This window comes from Leopardus geoffroyi, chromosome B3 (genome assembly GCF_018350155.1).
Source record: "Leopardus geoffroyi isolate Oge1 chromosome B3, O.geoffroyi_Oge1_pat1.0, whole genome shotgun sequence".
NCBI classification, from domain to species: Eukaryota; Metazoa; Chordata; class Mammalia; order Carnivora; family Felidae; genus Leopardus; species Leopardus geoffroyi.
Genome location: NC_059337.1, coordinates 59,183,643 through 59,205,321, shown reverse-complemented (window position 1 = coordinate 59,205,321; position 21,679 = coordinate 59,183,643). Strand labels below are relative to the sequence as shown.

Genomic DNA, 21,679 nt, shown 5'->3' with positions numbered 1-21,679 from the left:
ATTTGTTAAGAGGTTAGATACAGATAATATAGGTTTACATCAACTTGGGGATGTGGAGGCAGTTACTTAACTTACTGGGGTGCAAGATACTTGGGCTGAGCTTTCAGTGATGAAGATAAGAATTAGTTGAAAGAAAAGAATGTTTGAGGTAAAGAGAAAAGCAGAAGTAGATACAGCATAGTGTGGGCAGGAAACTATTATTATTGGAGTGCAAAGAGAGAGGCAGCAAATAGCAATGAAAAAAGACTTAGATCATGTAGGGTTTTATACTAGAGTCTAGTCTTTATTTTGAAGGCAGTTAATGAGAAGGAACAGGCAGATTTGTGGAGTGGGGAGGATGGATTTAAAGGGGACAAGACTAAGAACTGTTTTAGAGGTGAAGTCATCAGGGTGTGTTGATTGTAGGGAACAAGGAGGAATGACTAGGATATGTAGGGTGGTTTCTGGTTTGGTTGATGGGGTAGATGGTGGGAACATTACTTGCGATCAAGAAGATAGTAAGAGGAGCGGCTGGCAGGGTCACTCGGTAGAGTGTGTGGTTCTTGATCTTGGGGTTGTGAGTTTGAGCCCCATATTGGGTAAAGAAATTGCTTACATTAATAAACTTTAAAAAAAAGAATATAGTAGGAAATAATACAGTAGGAAGAGTAGGTTTGGGTGTGACGGTGGGATGGCAATGTGGGTGCGAAAGAGTTCATTTTGGGGTAAGTTGAATTTGAGGTGCCAAGTGAAAGTGATGAGAAGGCTGTTAGATGTGAATCTGAAATTTAGAGGTGGTAGAGAAGCTAGCAGAATTAATTTCGCAATTGATAATGAGCATTTGAAAGAGATTTTCTCCCCACCCTCCACTACTTTCCCAATCCTTTTAGTTGGCCTGCAGGTAAATAGAAAGCAAACTTCATTGCCCAGTTTTAGATTGCTGAGCAGTCAGCTCTTTCTATTCCTGAAATGAGGTCTGGTTTAAATGTTGAAAAAAGTTGAAATGTTTTACATTATATACTTCCCCCCTTGTAATGTCATGAGTTCGTAAGCTTAAAAATGTCATTGCCCCCATTGTTAGGTTTGTTTTACGATGTAATCTAACTAAATTGTATCATTTTCATTCATTAGATCCATTTCCCTAGTGTACTCATTTCCCAGTCTTGTTTTATTCTGTTCTATTGATAACAGAAAAGAGCTTATCTAGTAATGGAGCTCCTAGAGAACCTAGAGGATATGTTAAATTCTAACATAAGTAGAGTTACCAAGAAGAGGAAGTATATGCACGTTTAAAATTTTTCCTTTATATTTTAAGTGATAGTATTAGATTATTGCAGATGTTGTATAGGCAATTTCTGACCTGTACTTGGCCCAGTTGTTATTAGGGTAATGCTGACCTCATAAAATTAGTTGGGAAGTGTGTTCCCTTCTATTTTCTAAAAGTTTGTGTAGATTTGGTGTTTTGTTTTTGTTTTAAATGATTTCTTTTTTTTTCAAGTTTATATATTTTGAGAGAGAGCGAGCATGCATGTGCATGCACGAGAGGGAGAAGCAGAGAGAGGGAGAGAGAGGATCATGAACTGTGCGATCATGAACTGAGCGGAAATCAGGAGTTGGACACTTAAGTGACTGAGCCACCCAGGCGCTTCTGTTTTAATGTTTTGTTTTAAATGTTTGGTACGATTTTCCAGTGAAGTCATCTGGACCCCTGTGTTGGAGGCTTTTCCTACAATTTCAATTTTTTAAAATAGATGTAGGACTGATCAGGTTACCTATTCTTGTGTGAGATTTGGTGGCTCAGTTTTTGAGGAGTTTGACCATTTCATGTAAATTGTTGAATATACGGGCATAAAGTTGTTATATTCCATTATTGTTCATATAACGTCTGTGGGATGTGTAGGGATTTCACTTTTCATTCCAGATGTTTGTAATTTGTGTCTTCCTTTTTTCCCCTCAGTCTTACTAGAGGCTTATCAATTTACTGATCTTTTGTAAATCAACTTTTGGTTTCATTGAGTTTTCTGTTTTTGACCTCATTGATTTTTGGTTCTGTTGAATGCTTTGTCTTGACAGTGGGTTGAATTTTCTTCCTTTTTTGTGTGTCTTTCAATATTTTATCAAATGCTAGATATCATGAACACAACAGTTAAAGACTGAGTAGATAGTATATATACCTGGAAAATTGTGTACCTGGATTTTTAGTGTAGGGAGTCCAGTTGATCTAAGTTTCAGTTTTGTTGTAACAAAACAATTTTTTTTTCTTTGTGAAGAATATTTTAAGTGCACCATTAATTGCAAACTTCTCTAGTGTTATTTGTGCTTAAGCTAGAAATTGAGGCATGAGAAAGTATTTCTCAGTTTTCCTGATGACTTTCAGTTTTTGGCTTTCCTTGTGCACCTGTTTGTGTTCCTTTGTAGATTCTCTTCTCTTCCAGTGGTAGATTACAGTTGTGTTAATCTGTGCTTGTTAGGTGTGCTCTTTCGAAGGGACACATGTACGTCAATGTTTATAACAGCACTATCAACAATAGCCAAATTATGGAAAGACCCCACATGTCCACTGATGGATGAATGGATAAAGATATGTGTGTGTGTGTGTGTGTATATATACATATGTATATATATATATGTGTGTGTGTGTGTGTATATGTGTACGTGTGTGTGTGTGTGTGTGTGTGTATATATATATATATATATATATAAATATATATAATGGAGTATTACTTGGCAATCAAAAAGAATGAAATCTTGGGTCACCTGGGAGGCTCGGTTAAGCATCCGACTTCAGTTCAGGTCATGATCTCATGGTCAGTGGGCTCAAGCCCCGCATCAGGCTCTGTTCTGACAGCTCAGAGCCTGGAACCTGCTTCAGATTCTGTGTCTCCCTTCTCTCTTTGCCCCTCCCCCTGCACCTTCTCTTTCTCAAAAATAAGCATTACAAAATTTTTTTAATAAAAAATAAATTAAAAAAAGGATACTATCAACAGTGAAAAGGCAACCTATGGAATGAGAGAAAATATGTGCAAGTCATATATCTCATATGGGTTTAATATTCAGAATATATTTTAAAACTCCTGCAACAACAACAAAAATCGAACAACCCAGTTCAAAAACAGGTAAAAGACATCTCCAAAGAAGATATACAAAAAAGCACATCAAATAATGCTCAACATCACTAATCATTAGGAAAATGCAGACCAAAACCACAGTGAGGTACCTCTTCACACCACTATGATAGCCATTATCAAAAAACAGAAAATAAGACTTGTCATCAGGGATATGAAGAAACTGGAACCCTTGGTGCACTGCCGATAAGAATGCAAAATGGTGCAGCCACTGTGGAAAATACTGTTGGCAGTACCTTAAAAATTTAAACATAGAATTACCATATGATCTAGCAATTCTTCTAGGTAGTTCTAAAGAACTGAAAGCAGGAACACAAACAGATATTTGCATAGCCATATTCACAGCACCATTATCCACAACAGCCAAAAGGTGGAAGCATAAGTGTCTATTGATAGAAGAGTGTATAAACAAAATGTGGTAGAAATATACAATGGAATGTCATTCAGCCCTAAAGAAGAAGGAAATTCTATAATATGCTACAACATGGATGAAACTTGACATTACACTAAGGAAAATAAATCAGTCATGAAGGGACAAATATTATATGATTTCACTTATACCTACTCAAATTAAGTACCTTATGTACCGATGTACTTGTGTACTTTGTATAAATCTGGTTTTTCCAGGCCTTTCATAACAGGAATTGGAATGGAACGATAAGTAGGATTGGGAGAAAGAGAGGTTTGGGGAAAAGATAACAAAAACCATAGAGGAAGTCCTAACCATAAGATAGTTTTGGGAGAACCACAATGTTTAGGAAAGAGGAAAAAAATCTGCTCTTCTGGTCCTGCATTTCATCCGGTGCCTCCACCTTCTACCCTGTGCTGGCTGTGGGTGCATGATCGCTGCATTCCAGCATCTTCCATCATCGCACAGCCCTTGGGGCACCCAGGCCCACAATGTTGGGCCCCAACAGGGACCTGGGCATGCCAGTGGAGGCAAGGGTGGAAGGTGAAGATGATGACTTCAGGGAGGCAGAATATGCTACCATTGACTCCATGTTGGACCAGATCAACTCCTGTCTTGACCACCTGGTGAAGAACAACCACCTCCACACCCACTTCCAGGAGACTCCAACCGGCAGACACACTGTGAGTTCCAGCAGCAGCTCAGAGAGGCCCCTAGCAATGCCAGTCTGTAGACTCTAGAAAACCCTAACCAGCCCTAACCCTGCCTCCCTGGGTGAGCCTCTGACCTAGGCATTCACCACCTGGCTTAGATACCTTTTCAAGGGCTGGCCTACAGGTCCCCTGATAGACCTGCCTGCTTGGACCACCTTTCTGGTACTCCCCTTGGCATGCAGGGGCCAGCCCTCACCCACCTTGTCTGCCTGCCCAATTTTAGGGCACTTTCCACTCTGCCCAGGCCTTGAATGTCCACCCTAATTGGGTCTCCAACAATAACAAAACAAAAACCAAAAAGGAGAAAATCTAGGACCCATTGGGGAATTATTCTCTTTACTATCAGCCTAGCTAGTTTGAACCCTTTCCTTTGGTCTAAACCAAGGAAAAGGCAAGGGAGTTTATCCCAAGCAACCTGAGCACAAACAAGTCATGGAATTACAAATTGCAGCTCTAGATCAGAAAGGAAAGCTCCTCTAATTGTAGAGTTTTACCTAAAGATCCACTTTTATACATTAATTGGGTTCTGCCTACACAACAGAAAGCTGGAAAAAAAATGCTTCTACAAGCCTAACAACAATTAAAAAAATGGGATAAACTACAAAATTGAGCTTCTCTTGAACCTATCAGAGAGCTGAGGACGTAGGGCAACCAAACAAATATCCAAGAAAAGGAAAGCCTTTCCTAAGAGAGACAGGATATAAGCACTGGCTCACCTATGGCAGAGCAAGGGAAGAGCCATAAAAACATAAAAAAAAAAAAAATCATGTAAAATTGTTAATAAACTCCTTAAAATTAAGGCAAAGTAGGCTAGCACAGAATGTAGTGTTCCTGGAAGCTATAGACACAATGGAAATGTATCTTTGCCACAGACTTCCACCAGGTGCTCACAATATGGGAACACATGAGTAGAAAGAACCTTCCTCTGCGGTGCAGAGCTAAAGAGGGGAGCAGCTTGTACCTGGGAAAAAAATATCAAAGCCTCAACCAGATCTTTTTCCCCCAAGGAAAGAAAATTTTAAAGCCAGGGGAGGGGCAGGTCCAGTAACCTTCAGGGCATAAGTGAAGACATGATTAAGGAGAAGGGTAAAGTCTAAGAAAAACCCGTCTACCACTAATGGGTGGGGCAGGAAACAGTTTGGGGCAGAGGGATCTTAATATTACTGTCTTCAGAGATCTCCTACCTTTAAGGCAAGGCTCAGGGAACTCTTTCCAAACAAGACCTGAAAAGCTGCAAGCCTAATTTGGCACTGAGAGGCAATCACTGACAGAGCCCCACTCCTGATGCCCAGATACACAGGGCCTATCCTACGTTGTGACTACACCAGAACAACACCAGGCTAACAAGCACAGATTTTTTTTCCTTTCTCTTTATTGATTTTTTTTTTAATTTACATCCAAGTTAGTTAGCATACAGTGCAACAATGATTTCAGGAATAGATTCCTTAATGTCTCTTACCATTTAGCCCATCCCCCCCTCCCACAACCCCTCCAGTGACCATCTATTTGTTCTCCATATTTAAGAGTGTCATGTTTTGTCCCCCTCCCTGTTTTTATATTATTTTTGCTTCCCTTCCCCTATGTTCATCTGTTTTGTATCTTAAAGTCCTCATACGAGTGAAGTCGTATATTTCTCTAATTTCGCTTAGCGTAATACCCTCTAGTTTCATCCATGTAGTTGCAAATGGCAAGATTTCATTCTTTTTTAATAATTTTTTTAACGTTTATTCCTTTTTGAGAGACAGAGATAGAGCGCGAGTGGGGGAGGAGCAGAGAGAGAGAGGGAGACACAGAATCTGAAGCAGGCTGCAGGCTCCAGGCTATCAGTACAGAGCCTGGACAGGGCTCGGACTCAAGAAACATGAGGTCATGATCTGAGCCGAAGTCGGACACTTAACCAACTGAGCCACCCAGGTGCCCTGATAGTGTCCTTTATTGCAGAAAAGTTTTTAACTTAAGTGTAGTCCGGTTTATCTTTTCTTTTTCCTTTTGTTGCCTGTTCTTTTGTGTCATATCCAAGAAATTATTGTCAAACCCAATGTCATGAGCTTTCTCCCTATGTTTTCTTCTAAGAGTTGTATAGTTTTAGCTCTTAAGGTCTTTGATCCGTTTTGAGTTTGTTTTTATATATGGTGTAAGGTAAGGATCCAACTTCATTTTTTGCTTTTGGATATCCAGTTTTCCCAGCACTAGAGACATATGGTTTTAATATGAGTACAGATAGGCTTGGTGTAGAAATAGGGAATATAGTTTTCCACACGGTTGATATAATGGTTTAGAGTCTAGATTTTTCTATCCAATTATATTATGGGTAAAAGTATGCCATAGGAGCTGCCCTGGAACTGTAACCCGCATTTGTAACACTATTTCTATGAGAAGTTGTATTTTGAGCTCCCAACTGCCAGTTTGTAAACACAGCTGTTTGTAAGTTAACCCTATTTTAAGGCTTTGTATAGACAGGGGTTCATTCAGCGGGAAAATCACTTGTGAATGACTATGTATTTAGAAAAGAGCAGAAGTGAAAACAAACTTTAGAGGGTAATGGGAAATTAGAATTTTTAGTGGCTTTTTAATTAGTTTTTTGTTGGTGATAAATATACCATTTTTACATTGCCAGTTATTTTTATTGAAATTACCTGGAAATTGTTCCTTAAAACACTTCTGCTGTGTTTTCCACCTCATTTTCTTCCATCATAAGATGGAAGTAATGGATACTACTTTATGATGTTGAAAGATTAAGTGAAACAATGTATTAAAAACAACTTAGGACAGTGCCTTGGACGGAGCAGTTAATAAAGGAAAGCTATTGGTTAATATATCACTTTAACCTTCTCCATGTTCAGATACATGTAGTTAGATAGGAACTTTATTTTTGAAAAGGATAGGTTAAGGATTGGTTTTCTGGAGCATACAGGAAACTTACTAGAAAACCAACACAGTACTTTTTTAGGCAGTGTTTTGGTAGTGTGCTTGTTTGAATTATGTTTCAATATTCAGGTAAGCATAGACATTTGAGCCTTTATTTTAGGATTTTAGTAATCTGCAAGAAATGCGAAGAGATTAAATTAGCAAATATTTATTGAGATCCTTGGAAATACAAATTGTTTTTGAAGTAAATATAGTTCCATTATATTGGAGTTGGAACAAATCATGTAAATACCTAACTTTTCTAAATTAAGCCATAATTGGCAAACTAAAAAAGTTATATAATACTTGTTTTTAAGTATTAAAATGAAAAAATATTCAAGCTTTGGGTATAAAACAAGGAAAATTATGCTTAACCAAATTGCAAGAGTTAAATTCTTTTTAGAAATTCTGCATATTGGGGTGCCTGGGTGGCTCAGTTGGTTAAGTGTCTCACTCTTGATTTTGGCTCAGGTCGTGATCTCATGGGTTGTGGGTTTGAGCGCTGCATCAGGCTCTGTGCTGACAACATTTAGCCTGCTTGGGATTCTTTCTCCCTTCTCTGCCCCTCCCCTGCTTGTGTGCACTAGTGCATGTGCTCTCTTTCTTAAAATAAACTTAAAAAAGAAAAGAACTTTTTTATTAAATAAGGGAATTGATGTTATATATTTGCAGGTTTTATTCGGTTCACTTTAAAAGTTCTTTTTGTTTAGAACTCATTTAACATTTTGAAATACTTGCATTAGGAAGTATTGAGCTTCATGTCTCCTTAAGTTATTTGAGCACAATGTAGGTTACCTTTAAACAGAAAAACTATCTGAAAGGTTTCTGCTTTGGTTGGGGAGGTTGAACTAGAGTTCTTTTCAACTTCAGTACTTTGATTCTTTATTATTATTATTATTTATTTGAGAGAGAGAGAGAGAGAGCATACATGCTTGTGCACAAGTGGGGGAAGGGCAGAGAGCAAGAGGAGAGAGAATCCAAAGCAGTTTCTGTGCCATCAGTGCAGAGCCTGTTGTGGGTGGGGCTCGAACTCACAAACTGTGAGATCATCTGAGCCGAGAGTTGACACTTAACCAGTTGTGCCACCCAGGTGCCCCAGTATTTTAATTCTTAAAAACAAAGACAAAAAAACAAGGAAGGGGCGCCTGGGTGGCTCAGTTGGTTAGGTATCCGACTTCGGCTCAGGTCATGATCTCACAGTTCATGGTTTTGAGCCCTGTGTTGGGCTCTGTGCGGCCAGCTCAGGGCCTGGAGCCTGCTTTGGATTTTGTGTCTCCCTCTCTCTCTGCCCCTCCCCTGCTCTTGCTCTGTCTCTCAAAAATAAATAAATGTAAAGAAGGAAAATTAAAAAAAAAATTTTTTTTTAAATGAGGAAAGGGCATGCATAGGCACTTAACTGAATGGGAACTAGAGGTAGCCTATAAATATAATTAAAACATTTAATTTTACCTGTCATGACTACAGTTTAAAGTCATTTTTACTTTTGGGGCACCTGGGTAGCTCAGTCAGTTGAGTGTCCAACTCTTGATTTTGACTGAGGTCATGCATCCCAGGGTTATGGGATTGAGCCCCACATTGGGCTCCACACTGAGCATGGAGTCTGCTTAAGATTCTCTCCCTCTCTCCCGCTGCCCCTCTCCCCCCTTAAATTAAAAAAAAAATCATTTTTTTCAATTATCAAACATTTTAAAAATTAAAAAGAAATTCTGATGTGCAGGATTCAGTATGTGGATAGCTTGCTTGGCCCTCTTTAGTCCCTGTTGTGCATGTGTGCTGCCTCAGCCAGGAATGTGGTTGGCGCAACAACCCCTGCATCTGCAGGCTATTAGAGCTGTTGGCCTCCTAGTTCACCTGCTACAGAAATTATTACTTATACCAGAAATGTCAGTTATACTGATGATACCATTGAGTGTGGTCATTGTCCGACTGCTGTAAACCATCAGTCTCTTTTTATGGTGACCTCAAAGTTGACATTCCTCTCAGCCTGACAAACTATCTGAGCTTGCAGGTGGAGTAGGGAGTAGGGGAGTAGAGCAGTCCCAGACAGGAATGACACGGACTCCTAACGTTCTTACCCAAAGTTGAGCAGTTTTATAAGGATTCTTAGATTGTTATATGCCTTTGGTTTATTTCTAGAGTACTGAAGTGGTGGTTTTTGTTATTTTGTCTAACTGAATGGTTGCTTTTTGTGGAGATTTATTCACCTCTTAAGCTGGACATAGAATTCCAGGGATTTAACTTCCTCTATATCTGTCTTCTTGTTCTATACTATTCTAGGTTTCTGAGGACCCAGTAGATGATAGACCTGGAATTAGAAATCTAAATAATTTTATCTCATGACAGACTCACAATAGCCATGCCAGTGCTCTTACCGTATGCGTGATTTTTGAAGCCATATATGCACTTTTTGCTGTGTTCTTCACATTCATCCCTTACTTAAAAAATTTTTTTTCTTTGATGTTTATTTATTTTTGAGAAAGAGACAGAATGTGAGTGGGAGAGGGGCAGAGGGAGAGGGACACACAGAATCCGAAGCAGGCTCCAGCACAGAGCCTGATGCAGGGCTTGAACTGAGGAACTGTGAGATCATGACCTGAGCCGAAGGTGGTCGCTTAACTGACTGAGACACTGCCCTCATCCCTCACTTTTAAATTTTAAATAGTTAAGTATGTTTACATTGTCAGAGAATATAATACTCTACTCTCTTCCTTTTAACTTTCATTTTGGTTTTTGCTGTATGAGTAACTAACTCCATGTTGTATGTTTGATATTCACCATCAGTTCTAATGCAATATCTGTACTCAGTTTGGTTTTCTCAAATGCTCTGTTAGATTTTTTTCGGAAGGCCACAGTATTCCCAGATTTTTTGCTCATTGACAATAGTTGGTGGCCATTATTCTTGTTATTTTTGTTGGATATAAAATCCTTGGTTTACTTACATGGTCTTTTCTTGATTATTTTATTTTAAATATGTAACTCCATTTTTCGTCTGGCATGAAGTGTTGCTGTTGAAAAATTGAGAGTAGTTTAATTTTTTTTTTTCCATTATAAAGTCACTTAGTACATGTCTAGATCGGGGATATGCAAACTGTTGCCCGTGGGCTGACTGCCTGTGTAAACACAGTTTTATTGTACACAGCCATGCTCATTTACTTACATATTGTCTTTGGATGCTTTTGCTAAACACTGCCATAGACAATATTGAAACCAATGAGCATGGTTCCAGACACTGATATTTGAGTTTCATTTAACTTATACCCTGTGATCTGCAAGCCTAAAACATTTACTGCGTGGTTCTATAAGAAAAAGTTTGCCCGTATCTGGCTTAGATGCCCAAAGGAGGATTTTTTTTCCACATTTAAAATTAAAGTTCAGTAAAGTTCTGGTAATTCATACCAGACTGTGTTTTCATATTTGCTTTTCTCAGGCCTGTTTCTTTCAATACAGAGTTTCAAACTTTTCCTATTTCTGGAAATTTCTCTTGTTTTTGAGTATCTGATCTATTTTCAGTATTTACCAGTTTCTTTTGAATCTTCATTTGTTTTTTAAGACTTTTATTTTTTTTTCTTTTTTTTTTCAAAAATTTTTTTTAACGTTTATTTATTTTTGAGACAGAGACAGAGCATTAACAGGGGAGGGTCAGAGAGAGGGAGACACAGAGTCTGAAACAGGCTCCAGGCTCTGAGCGGTCAGCACAGAGCCCGACACGGGGCTTGAACTCACTGACCGAGAGATCATGACCTGAGCTGAAGTCGGCCGCTTAACTGACTGAGCCACCCAGGCGCCCCTAAGACTTTTATTTTTAAGTAATCTTTACTCCTAATGTGGGGCTTGAACTCACAACTCTCAAGATCAAGAGTTGTATTGCTCCACAAGTAAGCCAGCCAGGCACTCTTGAATCTTTGAATCTTTTTTTTTTTTTTTTTTTAAAGTAGGCTCCAAGTGCACTTGTGGGAGCCCAGTGTGGGACTTCAACTCAACAACCCTGAGCTGAGATCAAGAGTTGGATGCTTAACTCACTGAGCCACCCAGGCGCCCTGTGTTGAATCTTCCGTCTTTGTTCTATCTGTTCATTTAATTTTTTGTTCCTTCTTTTTTAGTCTAGTTTAGAAATGATTTTTTGTTCTTAATTTTTTACAAGTTCTTTTGCTTCTTTTCCCTTTCCTTAAATCCTGGTTAAAATTGTTCCTTAGTATTAATGTCTTTAAGCATACTTGGAAATAGTGTGTAGATGTGATATGATTTTGTGGATTTATCTTTTGCAATCTTACTGTCTGTAGAAAGTTAGAGATTTTATTTTGCTTCTCAATTTTTTTTTTCCTTATGATGACTGTATGGGCTCTGATCTAATATCTGTTACTTTTTAATGTGAAATTCGTTTCCTTGAACTTTTGGAAAAAGGTTTGGTTCAGGACAGTTGTTGACTTAAACGGAGCTTTCTGTTATTTTCTTACCATGTTAAAAAATATGGAAGATTGCTTAGTTTATGTTCCTCCACCCCTCTTTTTGTAGATGTTCTCTTTGCTTTTCTCATTTGATACTGCCCTACTCTATTTTGACTTAATTCAGTTTTGTTTCACTGCTGAACCTTGTCGGTAGCTCTGATAATAAGGTGTTTTTGTTTTTTTTTTAAATGTTTATTTATTTTTGAGCAAGAGAGATAGAGCGTGAGCAGTGGAGGGGCAGAGAGAAAGAGAGGGAGACACAGAATCTGAAGCAGGCTCCAGGCTCTGAGCTGTCCTCATAGAGCCTGATGCAGGTCTCAAACCCATGGACTGTGAGATCATGACCTGAGCCAAAGCCTGATGCTTAACTGACTGAGCCACTTAAGTGCCCCTTTTGTTGCTAATTTTTAATGGAAAATATCAAACATGCACAATGTAGACAGAATGGCATTATGAAGTTCTATAAAACTATCACTCTTTTTAAGTAGTTACTAATATTTTGTATGTTTTTTAGATTTGTATCCCCACGCACTCCCAACTTCTTGCTAGCTGGTTAGTATTGTTTATAGGAACGTTTTACAGGTATACATTTTTGTAAAATTTACATACTTTGAAATACATAGGTTTTAGCTATAAGTTTTGACAAATAGATCCATACTCTGTTGCATACAGGTCATTTCTTTTCCCCAAGGCAACTTCTATTTTGATTTTTCTCCTCAGATTATTTTTGCCTCTAATAGAATTTCTTTTTAATGGTGTCATCAAATATGTACTCTTTTGTGGCTGCATAATGTCTGAGATTCTTTCATGTTGTTGATGATAATGATGATCATTGCTGTTTACTAATTATTCACTGTGTGAAGACACCACAGTATTCATTTTTCTGTCCTTGAGCATTTTTGTTGTTTCCAGTTTGGGGGGCTATTGTAAATAAAGCCTGCCAGGAACAGTTTTGTAAAAGTATCCTGTGGGCATGTTTACATTTTTTCTTGGATAAAAACTTGGATCAAGGGGTGAGGCGTTGTTTGAAAGAAATTGCTCAACTTCTACCAAAAAGCTTATATTCCCACCAGCCGAGTATGAGAGTGCTCATTGTTCCACATCCTTGCTATCATTTGTTGTCAGTCTTTTTAATTTTTGCCTTTCAAGTAAGTGTAGGTTAGTATTCTGTTTTGATTTTAACTTGCACTTCTGATGGTGAATTGTATTGAGTATTATCATTTCATATGTTTGTGGCCAATCATCTAGCTTTTATGAAGTCTCAGGTCTTTTTAATTTTTATGAAGTCTGGTTAGTAGTTTTTGCTTTTATGGTTTCTGCTTTTGTGGTTATTTTTCATGCAATGTCATGTCCTTTGCAAAGAGATAGTTTTACTTTTTCTTTTCTAATGTGAATTTTAAAATTTTCTTGTTCTTGCCTGATTCCATGGCATGAACCTCCAGTGAAATGTCAATAGAAGTGGTGAGAGTGGACATCCTTGTCTTAGTTTTTACCTAAGAGGAAAGCATTTAAGTTTTCACTATGCAGTATGATAACTGTGGATTTTTCGTTGCTGCCTTTTCTCAGGTTTAAGAAGTTCCCTTCTATTTCTGGTTTGAGTATTTTTATTGTGAAAAGGGTGTTGGGTGTGGTCAATTGCGCTTTTTTTTTCTGCATCAGTTGAGATGATCATACGGAATTTTTCCTTTATTCTTTTAACATGGTGTATTATATTGGTTGAGTTTCATATGTTAAACCAGAATTGCATCCCTGGAATAAATTCCACTTTGGTCATGGTGTGTAATCCTTTTATTAAGCCGCTGGATTTGGTTTGCTAGTATTTTATTGAGGATATTTGCATCTATGTTCCTAAAGGATTTGGTTTGCTAGTATTTTATTGAGGATATTTGCATCTATTTTCGTAAAGGATATTGAATAGTAGTTTAATTTTTCTTGTAGTGTCTTTGTTTGATTGTGGTATCGGAGCAATGCTGACCTCATAGATTGAGTTGGAAGGTATTCCTCAATTTTTTGGAAGAGTTTGAGAAGGATTGGTGTTAATTCTTCAGACATTTGGTAAAATTTGCCAGTGAAGCCATTAAAGTTGGACTTTTCTTTGTGGGAGGTTTTTAAAGAAATTATCACTAATGCAATCTTTTGGATTTTGTTTTCTCGAGCCCATTTTACTTGTGTCTCTATAGAAATTAATCCATTTCTTCTAGGTTGTCTAATTTGTTGGTGTACGATTGTTCATAGTATTCCCTTAAAATTGTTTTTATTTCTGTAGGGTTGGTATTAATGAGCCATCTTTCATTCCTGACGTTAGTAGGTTGAGTCTTCTTTTTTTTCTTCGCTAGTCTATTTAAGGTGTGTCCGTTTTGTTGATCTTTTCAAAGAACAAATTTTTGGCTTCACTATTTTCTTGTTTATTTGTAAATCATCTACTTGAGTTCTTTCTGCTTTATTCTTTATTTCCTTCTTTTTGCTTGCTTTAGATTTAGTTTGTTTTTCTCTCTATAGTTTCTTATGGTGAAAAGTTTTGTTACTGACTTGAGATTTTTTTTTGTTTTTTTTTTTTGTTTTGTTTTTGTTTTTTGTTTTTTACTTTTTAAAATTTATTTTTGAGAGAGAGAGAAGGGGAGGGGCAGAGCGAGAGAGGGAGACACAGAATCTGAAGCAGGTTGCAGGCTCTATTATAACCATTTACATAAATTTCCCTCTGAGCACTGTTTTTGGGGCATCTCATAAGTTTTGGTATTTGTGGTTTTGTTTTGTTTCATCCTGAAGTATTTTCTAATTCACCTTGTGATTTCTTCTTTGACACAATGCTTACATATTTAGGAGTTTGTTTAATTTCTGCATTATTTGTTAATTTCTCATTTCTTTCCTTGTGATTTCTAATTTCATTCCAGTGTAGTTGGAGACCATATACTTGTATGATTTCAATTCTTCTAAGTTTGTGACTTGTTTTGTGTCCTGACATGTAGTCTGTCCTAGAGAATATTATGTATTGTGCTGTTGTTGGGTAGAATGTTCCATATGTATCTCTTAAGTCTAGAGAATTGTTCATGTCTTCTATTTCCTTATTGGCCTTTTGTCTAGTTCTGTCCATTATTGAAAGTAGGTATTGAAATACCCAACTATTGTTGAATTGTCTATTTTTCGCTTTTGACAGTTTTTACTTAATATATTTTGAGACTTTGGTGTTAGGTGCATATATGTTTATAATTTCCCTCTAAATGCTGCTTATTATATCCCAGACATTTTGATGTGCTCTTTGGTTTTTTTAGTCCAAAATTTATTTCCCTTGTGCTTTTATTTCCTCTTCTCCCCACCCCTCTCCTCCTCCTCCCGACTCATGATTTATTTATAAATATATTTTTAAATTTTCAAGTATTTGGTACTTTTTAAGATTTTTGTTTTTGATTTGTAATTGTGGTCAGAGAACATACTTTGTAAGATTTTTCTTTAAATTTATTTAGCTTTTTTTCATGAGAAATTGAAAAGTATATGTTTTCTTTATCTGTTGCCTGAGTAGTCAGTTTTGAAAGTTCGTGAGGGCTTGACTGCCCCAGCCCTTTTAGACCTATTAAGTATACCTTTTACAGTTCACTATTGGAATGGACAAAAATCTTCTACATTTCAACTCTTTCTTTATTTTTTTATTTTATTTTATTTTTTTTTAACGTTTATTTTTATTTTTGAGACAGAGAGAGACAGAGCATGAACGGGGGAGAGGCAGAGAGAGAGGGAGACACAGAGTGGGAAGCAGGCTCCAGGCTCTGAGCCATCAGCCCAGAGCCCGACACGGGGCTCGAACTCCTGGACCGTGAGATCGTGACCTGAGCTGAAGTCGGACGCTTAACCGACTGAGCCACCCAGGCGCCCCTCAACTCTTTCTTTAAATGCTCATGTCTTTCTTTCTAGTAAATGCTCACTGGTTATTTTTGAGTTCAGAGAACCTTTCTCCTAAGCTTTCCCAGAAATGTCTTCACTCTTCTTCATGTGGAGTGATGTAGAATTTTATATATACACTATGATACATATATTTATTTGCCAGACTTATGATTCTCATGGACAGAGATAGTTTTCATCCTTAACATTTTAGTAGCAGATGACCAATAAGTATTGCAATTTTAATGAGCCAAACTCTGTAAGACTGGACTTAACCTATATGCTTTTAGTCTTTTAAGACCTACTTTACCTTAGTGCATTATTTCATAAGGTGTTATAATTCCTATTTGATGATTCTGGGTTTAAGATAGATTAATTCCTAGGTGTTTTGTTTGTTTGTTTGGGAGAGAGAATTTTAAGCAGGTCCCACTCCCAGTGAGGAGCCCTGTTGGGGGGCCAGGGAGGGAAGGCTCGAGATCATGACCCACTGAGTCACCCAGGTGCCCCTCTGTAATTTAAAAAAACAAATTTTTTCCCCCAAAATACCCAAGAATAGGGGCGTCTGGGTGGCTCCGTTGAGCCGCCGACTTCAGCTCAGGTCATGATCTCACAGTTCGTGTGTGAGCTCGAGCACTTTGTCAGGCTCTGTGCTAACAGCTCAGAGCCTGGAACCTGCTTTGGATTCTGTGTCCCCCATTCATGCGTGCGCGCTGTCTCTCTCAAAAATAAACAAACATTAAAAAAAAAAAAAAACCCAAAACAAAAAAGACCTCAGAATAGAACCTGGGTGGCTCAGTTGGTTAAGCATCCAACTCTTGATTTTCACTTGGATCATGGTCCCAGGGTTGTGGGATTGATCCCTGCATGGGGTTTTGTGCTGGGCGTGGAGCCTGCTTAAAATGATCTCTCTGCTTCTGTCTCTGCCCCTTCCCCACTTGCTCTCTAGTTAAAAAAAATTACAGAAATTGATTAAAAATAGTTTTGAGAATTCCCCCTTGCATTTGCTATATGCGAATTTTCCTTTTCTAAGGAGTGCTGTGCTGAAGAATTAAGGAATTAAGACATCATTTACGTACTTTAAATAGGATTTTAAAGTAAATAATACATGCCTTGAATGATAAATTACTTTAGAATTAACTTTGACTCTTCAGGGAAAAAGGCAGCATTTTTTATTTTGGGATGGCGAGTTACAACTGAGTACCATTTGTTTATAGGGAAAAAAATAGTTGTTTGTAAAGGTGTCTAGGGACTTCTCTGATGAATCCTTTGAGTGTGGGGTTTTTGTTGGAGTAGATTGTGTATGTGTGTGTATGTATGTATAACTTCCTAAAAGTTTCTAACATTTTTTCTGTGACTCTTGATTTAGTAAAGACATAATGTCTTAAGCTTAAGTCGGTGAAGACTACCCTTTGCCAGGATTTTTGGCATCTTTAGGCGTTGGGAATGCTTAAAAGGAGTTAGACTTTTCTGTGAATGCATTCACTATTGTGAGTAGCATTAATGTTCTCTGCAGTTTATAGTCTTTTCTAATTCCTTTTTCATTTTGAAGCTCAGGATGGTAAGATGAATATATTCTTTATATAAGTGAAAAAACAGTTAAGTGACTATAGTTTAGCAGTGATTGAAGTAGGATTGGAATTCACATTTCTTAATTCTTACTTTGGTAATTTTTATTTTCTATTTCAGATTCTAATTTAGGGTATATTCTTAACTACCTCTGTCTTGATACAGTTTTGTCAGCCATTAATTTTCTCATCTATAAAGTGAGAGAGTTCAAGTAGATTGCCTCATAATTTCTTTTTGATGTGAATTCGATTTTTTTTTTTTTTTTAAATTTTTTTTTTTAACGTTTATTTATTTTTGGGACAGAGAGAGACAGAGCATGAACGGGGGAGGGACAGAGAGAGAGTGGGAGACACAGAATCGGAAACAGGCTCCAGGCTCGGAGCTATCAGCCCAGAGCCTGACGCGGGGCTCAAACTCACGGACCGCGAGATCGTGACCTGGGTGAAGTCGGACGCTTAACCGACTGCGCCACCCAGGCGCCCCGTGAATTCGATTTTTAAAGTATCATGTGTGGTAAGATAAAATGATCTTATAAAATGAATGATTCAACTGCTCTTTTTACACTTGCATGATTATTGATCATTAGAATCATGCTCAGGTAATTAATTCATTCATTGAGGGTTTTCCCACTACATTATGAGCTCCAGAAGACAAAAATCTTCTGTATGTGGTTTACTGTTTATGAGGTGCTTATCCTAGCCCAGTGCCTTGAATGTTGTAAGTGCTCAATAAATGTTTCTTGACTGAATGGTTGAATGAATGGTAATATTGGCATGGGTCGAAGTTGCACAGTGCTGTGGAAAGAGTATGCGCACTCTTTGGTGTTACTCATATTTTTATTAGATCATAGGGTAAAATATTTCAGAAGTTGTTGGGAAGGTTACTTGGGAGAGTAAGTAAAAGTTCAAAGCATCCTTTCACTTAAAATTTTGGTTTCTTTTTTTTTTTTTTTAATTTTTTTTTTCAACGTTTATTTATTTTTGGGACAGAGAGAGACAGAGCATGAACGGGGGAGGTGCAGAGAGAGAGGGAGACACAGAATCGGAAATAGGCTCCAGGCTCTGAGCCATCAGCCCAGAGCCCGACGCGGGGCTCGAACTCACGGACCGCGAGATCGTGACCTGGCTGAAGTCGGATGCTTAACCGACTGCGCCACCCAGGCGCCCCTAAAATTTTGGTTTCTTAACCTAATCCTCTGGAGACCTACACCAAGGGATTTTTATTATAGAAGGTGGGCACATTTGGCCATGCTAGGTTTAATTTTAATAACCCTTGTTATTTTTCTCTTGTAGTTTTATATGTGGCACCCATAAAAGATGAGGCTGAGAACACGGAAAGCTTCTCAGCAATCAAATCAAATCCAAACACAACGCACTGCTAGAGCAAAGAGGAAATATTCAGAGGTTGATGATAGCCTGCCTTCAGGGGGAGAAAAACCACCGAAAAATGAAACTGGCTTGTTGTCTTCAATTAAAAAATTCATTAAAGGAAGCACACCCAAGGTAATGGTTTTACCTCGTACTTAAAATTGAAGTTTAGGTTATTTTCTTTAAGCATGCAAAGATGAGAAATCTTAATATTGCTAGTAGATTAAGGAAATGTCTACATTTTGGTGTTATTTTAAGAGTAGTAACATAAAAAATATATAATGGCCATTCAAGAAAACATTACTTATTCTACTTAACTGACCCACTTCGCCTTCTGTTTTTTCAGCATAGTATTATGAAAAGTAAAAGAAATTTTTCCTTATTTTATATGAGTTTAATTAATACATTGTTTAGGGAGATGATTTCTCTATCTGAATTGTAACATTTGTACACTGAAAATGTATTACTTCATTAAGGAGGGGGGAAAGTTGTTAAAAATGGATATAACCAGGAGTCACATGCTTCACATTCATACTCTGGACCAACTTGAATGATCTGAGGAAATTCTTTTACCCCTCTGAACCTTAAGAAGACAGTAAAATGGGACTAATTTTAACTGCTTTGTCTGCCTCAGAGTTGTTTTTACATTAGATGGCAAACAGAAAAGGCAGTTTGAGAAATTTTAATGCACTCAATAAATAGTGTTGTTATCATTCATTGTATGTATTTAACGTGGACATTGAGTAATCCAAGATTTGGGTTAAAAAAAAGAAAGGAACTTGATAGAAAGATAGGTTTTTCCTATGTCTTCTGACTTCTTTTTGTATTCTCTTCCTTCCTTTCTTTTTTTCCTTCTTTCTTTGTTTCTTTCTCTCTCTCTCCTTCCTTCCTTCCTTCCTCCCTCCCTCCCTCCCTCCCTCCCTCCCCCCCTCCCCCCCTCCCTCCCTCCCTCACTCCTTCCTTCCCTCCTTTCTTTCTGAGAGATCATGTGCACAAGCTGGGGAGAGGGGCAGAGGGAAAGAGGGAGAATCTTAAGGAGGATCCCAGGACCCTGAGATCATGACCTGAACCGAAATCAAGAGTCAGATGCTTAACCAACTGACCCATTCAGGCACCCCTGTTCATATTCTTTTGATTTGGGCATTCTTTTTTTTTTTTTTTTTTTTCAACGTTTATTTATTTTTGGGACAGAGAGAGACAGAGCATGAACGGGGGAGGGGCAGAGAGAGAGAGGGACACAGAATCAGAAACAGGCTCCAGGCTCTGAGCCATCAGCCCAGAGCCCGACGCGGGGCTCGAACTCACGGACCGCGAGATCGTGACCTGGCTGAAGTCGGACGCTTAACTGACTGCGCCACCCAGGCGCCCCTCTTTTATTTTTTATAATGTTTATTTATTTTTGAGAGAGAGAGTGCTAGTGGGGAAGGGGCAGAGAAAGAGGGGGACAGAGGATTTGAAGCAGGCTCCGCACTGACAACACAGCCTGATGGGGGCTTGAACTCACGAACTGTGAGATTATGACCTGAGCTGAAGTCAGATGCTCAACTGATTGAGTCACCCAGGTACCTCTGGGCATTCTTTTATTAATGTGGCATCATAGCATATCATATCATGCTTTTTTTCTCCTTTAGTAGTAAGATCTGTCTTTGTTAGTTAGCAAATTTTTGCCTGTGTCAACTACACACCCAGGGTTTTCCTACAGAAATTTGTTAAGTTTGTTTGTTTGTTTGTTTCTTTCTTTCCCAAAATCTTGGATTTTTCATTAATGTCTACTTAAAGATCTTAAATTAAAAATAAAAGATGTTAATAAATACAATAGGGCCAAACCTGTTTGCAAACTAATGTCTTATTCACTAATTTGGGGGGGGCAAGAGTTTTCCTGCAGCAGCCACAAAACCAATTAATCATTGTACTCTTATTCATTATAGATTTTTAAATTATATTCTATAAGGTTATTATGAAAATTAGTATTGGAATGTCTTGCTAAAATCAAGGTACATTTATTTTTTCTCCCAGTCTACTAACCCTATGTTAAAAGTAAAGTAAATAATTAGCTTGTCATGTATTATTCCTATTGAGCTTATACTGGCTTTTAGTCGTTATTTCTTATTATCATTAAATCATCTTTTTGATAATATATTCTAAAGTTTTATTGAGAATCTATACAGTGCTTGCTTATGTTCAGTATCTTGAATACAGTGTTATCTTTTTCAAAATTTGGGTGGGGGTTGGCAATTAATGTTTATTGAATATATTTAATTAGGTGCTTTATATCTAGTATCTCCTTAATTCTTATAACTATCTTGTTATTTTATAGAAGAGAAAAATTTAGGCCTAATGAATTTAGGTAACTTGCACAATGTCAATAACAACAATAATTGTAATAAATGTCCGAATAAAAAAGAACAATAAAGAACAAATAGTAATAACTATCAGCAATTGAGCAATTAATATGTGTCATGTATTGTTCTCAGTGCTTTAAGCATAATAACTTCTTTAAGACTTTCAAACCATATGAAGTAGGTGCTATCATCTCTATATTACAGATGAGGAAACTAAGGCACAGGAAGTTAAATAACTTGTACAGGGTTACTTAGCTTTAAGTGGCAACACTGGCATTAAAGCCAAGAAAGCCTGGTTTCAGAGCCTACATTTTAATCCCAGTATGCACTACTGCCTCTACAATAAGCAACAGTACTGAGATTTAAACCCAGTTACAAGGGCCCCTGGGTGGGTCAGTCGGTTAAGTGTCCGACTTAGGTTCAGGTCACGATCTCATGGTTCTTGAGTTTGAGCCCCGGGTCAGACTCTGTGCTGACAACTCCGAGCCTGGAGCATGCCTCAGAGTCTGACTCCCTCCCTCTCTCTCTCTCTGCCTCTCTCCCTGCTCACACTCCCTGTGTCTCAAAAAATAAATAAATGTTAAAAAAAAATTTAAACCCAGGTACCTTTGACTCTCATACCTTTGACACTCATATAGTGCTCTTTCTACTATACCATCCTTTCTCAAAGTAGCTAGATAATGTCTTAATAGAATCTTGTGTAAGGATTGAAAATTCTTTTTGATGAAAGCAAGTAAGAGTTGAATATTCTATGCTACCTAACCATTTTTTCATTTATTTATATTCTATCATTTCAAAGCTGCTTGAAGCTTATTCTTTTTATAGGAAGTTTTTCCTTCTAGTATTTTTTGCATATATTTTCATCTTCTGTTTTTATTCTGGCTGGATAATAAACTACTGCTCTTACCTCTACAAGTATCCTCTTAAAACCACGTTAGTTAGACAACTCCTTG

The 21,679-nt window shown here is 37.6% G+C and overlaps 1 protein-coding gene and 1 pseudogene across 3 annotated transcripts in view; both read left to right on the top strand.

Moving 5' to 3' along the window:
- CTDSPL2 (CTD small phosphatase like 2) overlaps nt 1-21,679 on the top strand; it is an 83,348-nt gene that overhangs the window by 9,773 nt on the left and 51,896 nt on the right. For all 3 annotated transcript variants that reach the window (XM_045449896.1, XM_045449894.1, XM_045449895.1), the window contains exon 2: nt 18,310-18,519. In XM_045449896.1, coding sequence (XP_045305852.1) covers nt 18,334-18,519 — 186 coding nt within the window. In that variant the 5' untranslated portion in view covers nt 18,310-18,333. The remainder of the gene's footprint in view (nt 1-18,309; nt 18,520-21,679) is intronic.
- Nucleotides 3,625-5,640, top strand: LOC123583102 (annotated as a pseudogene).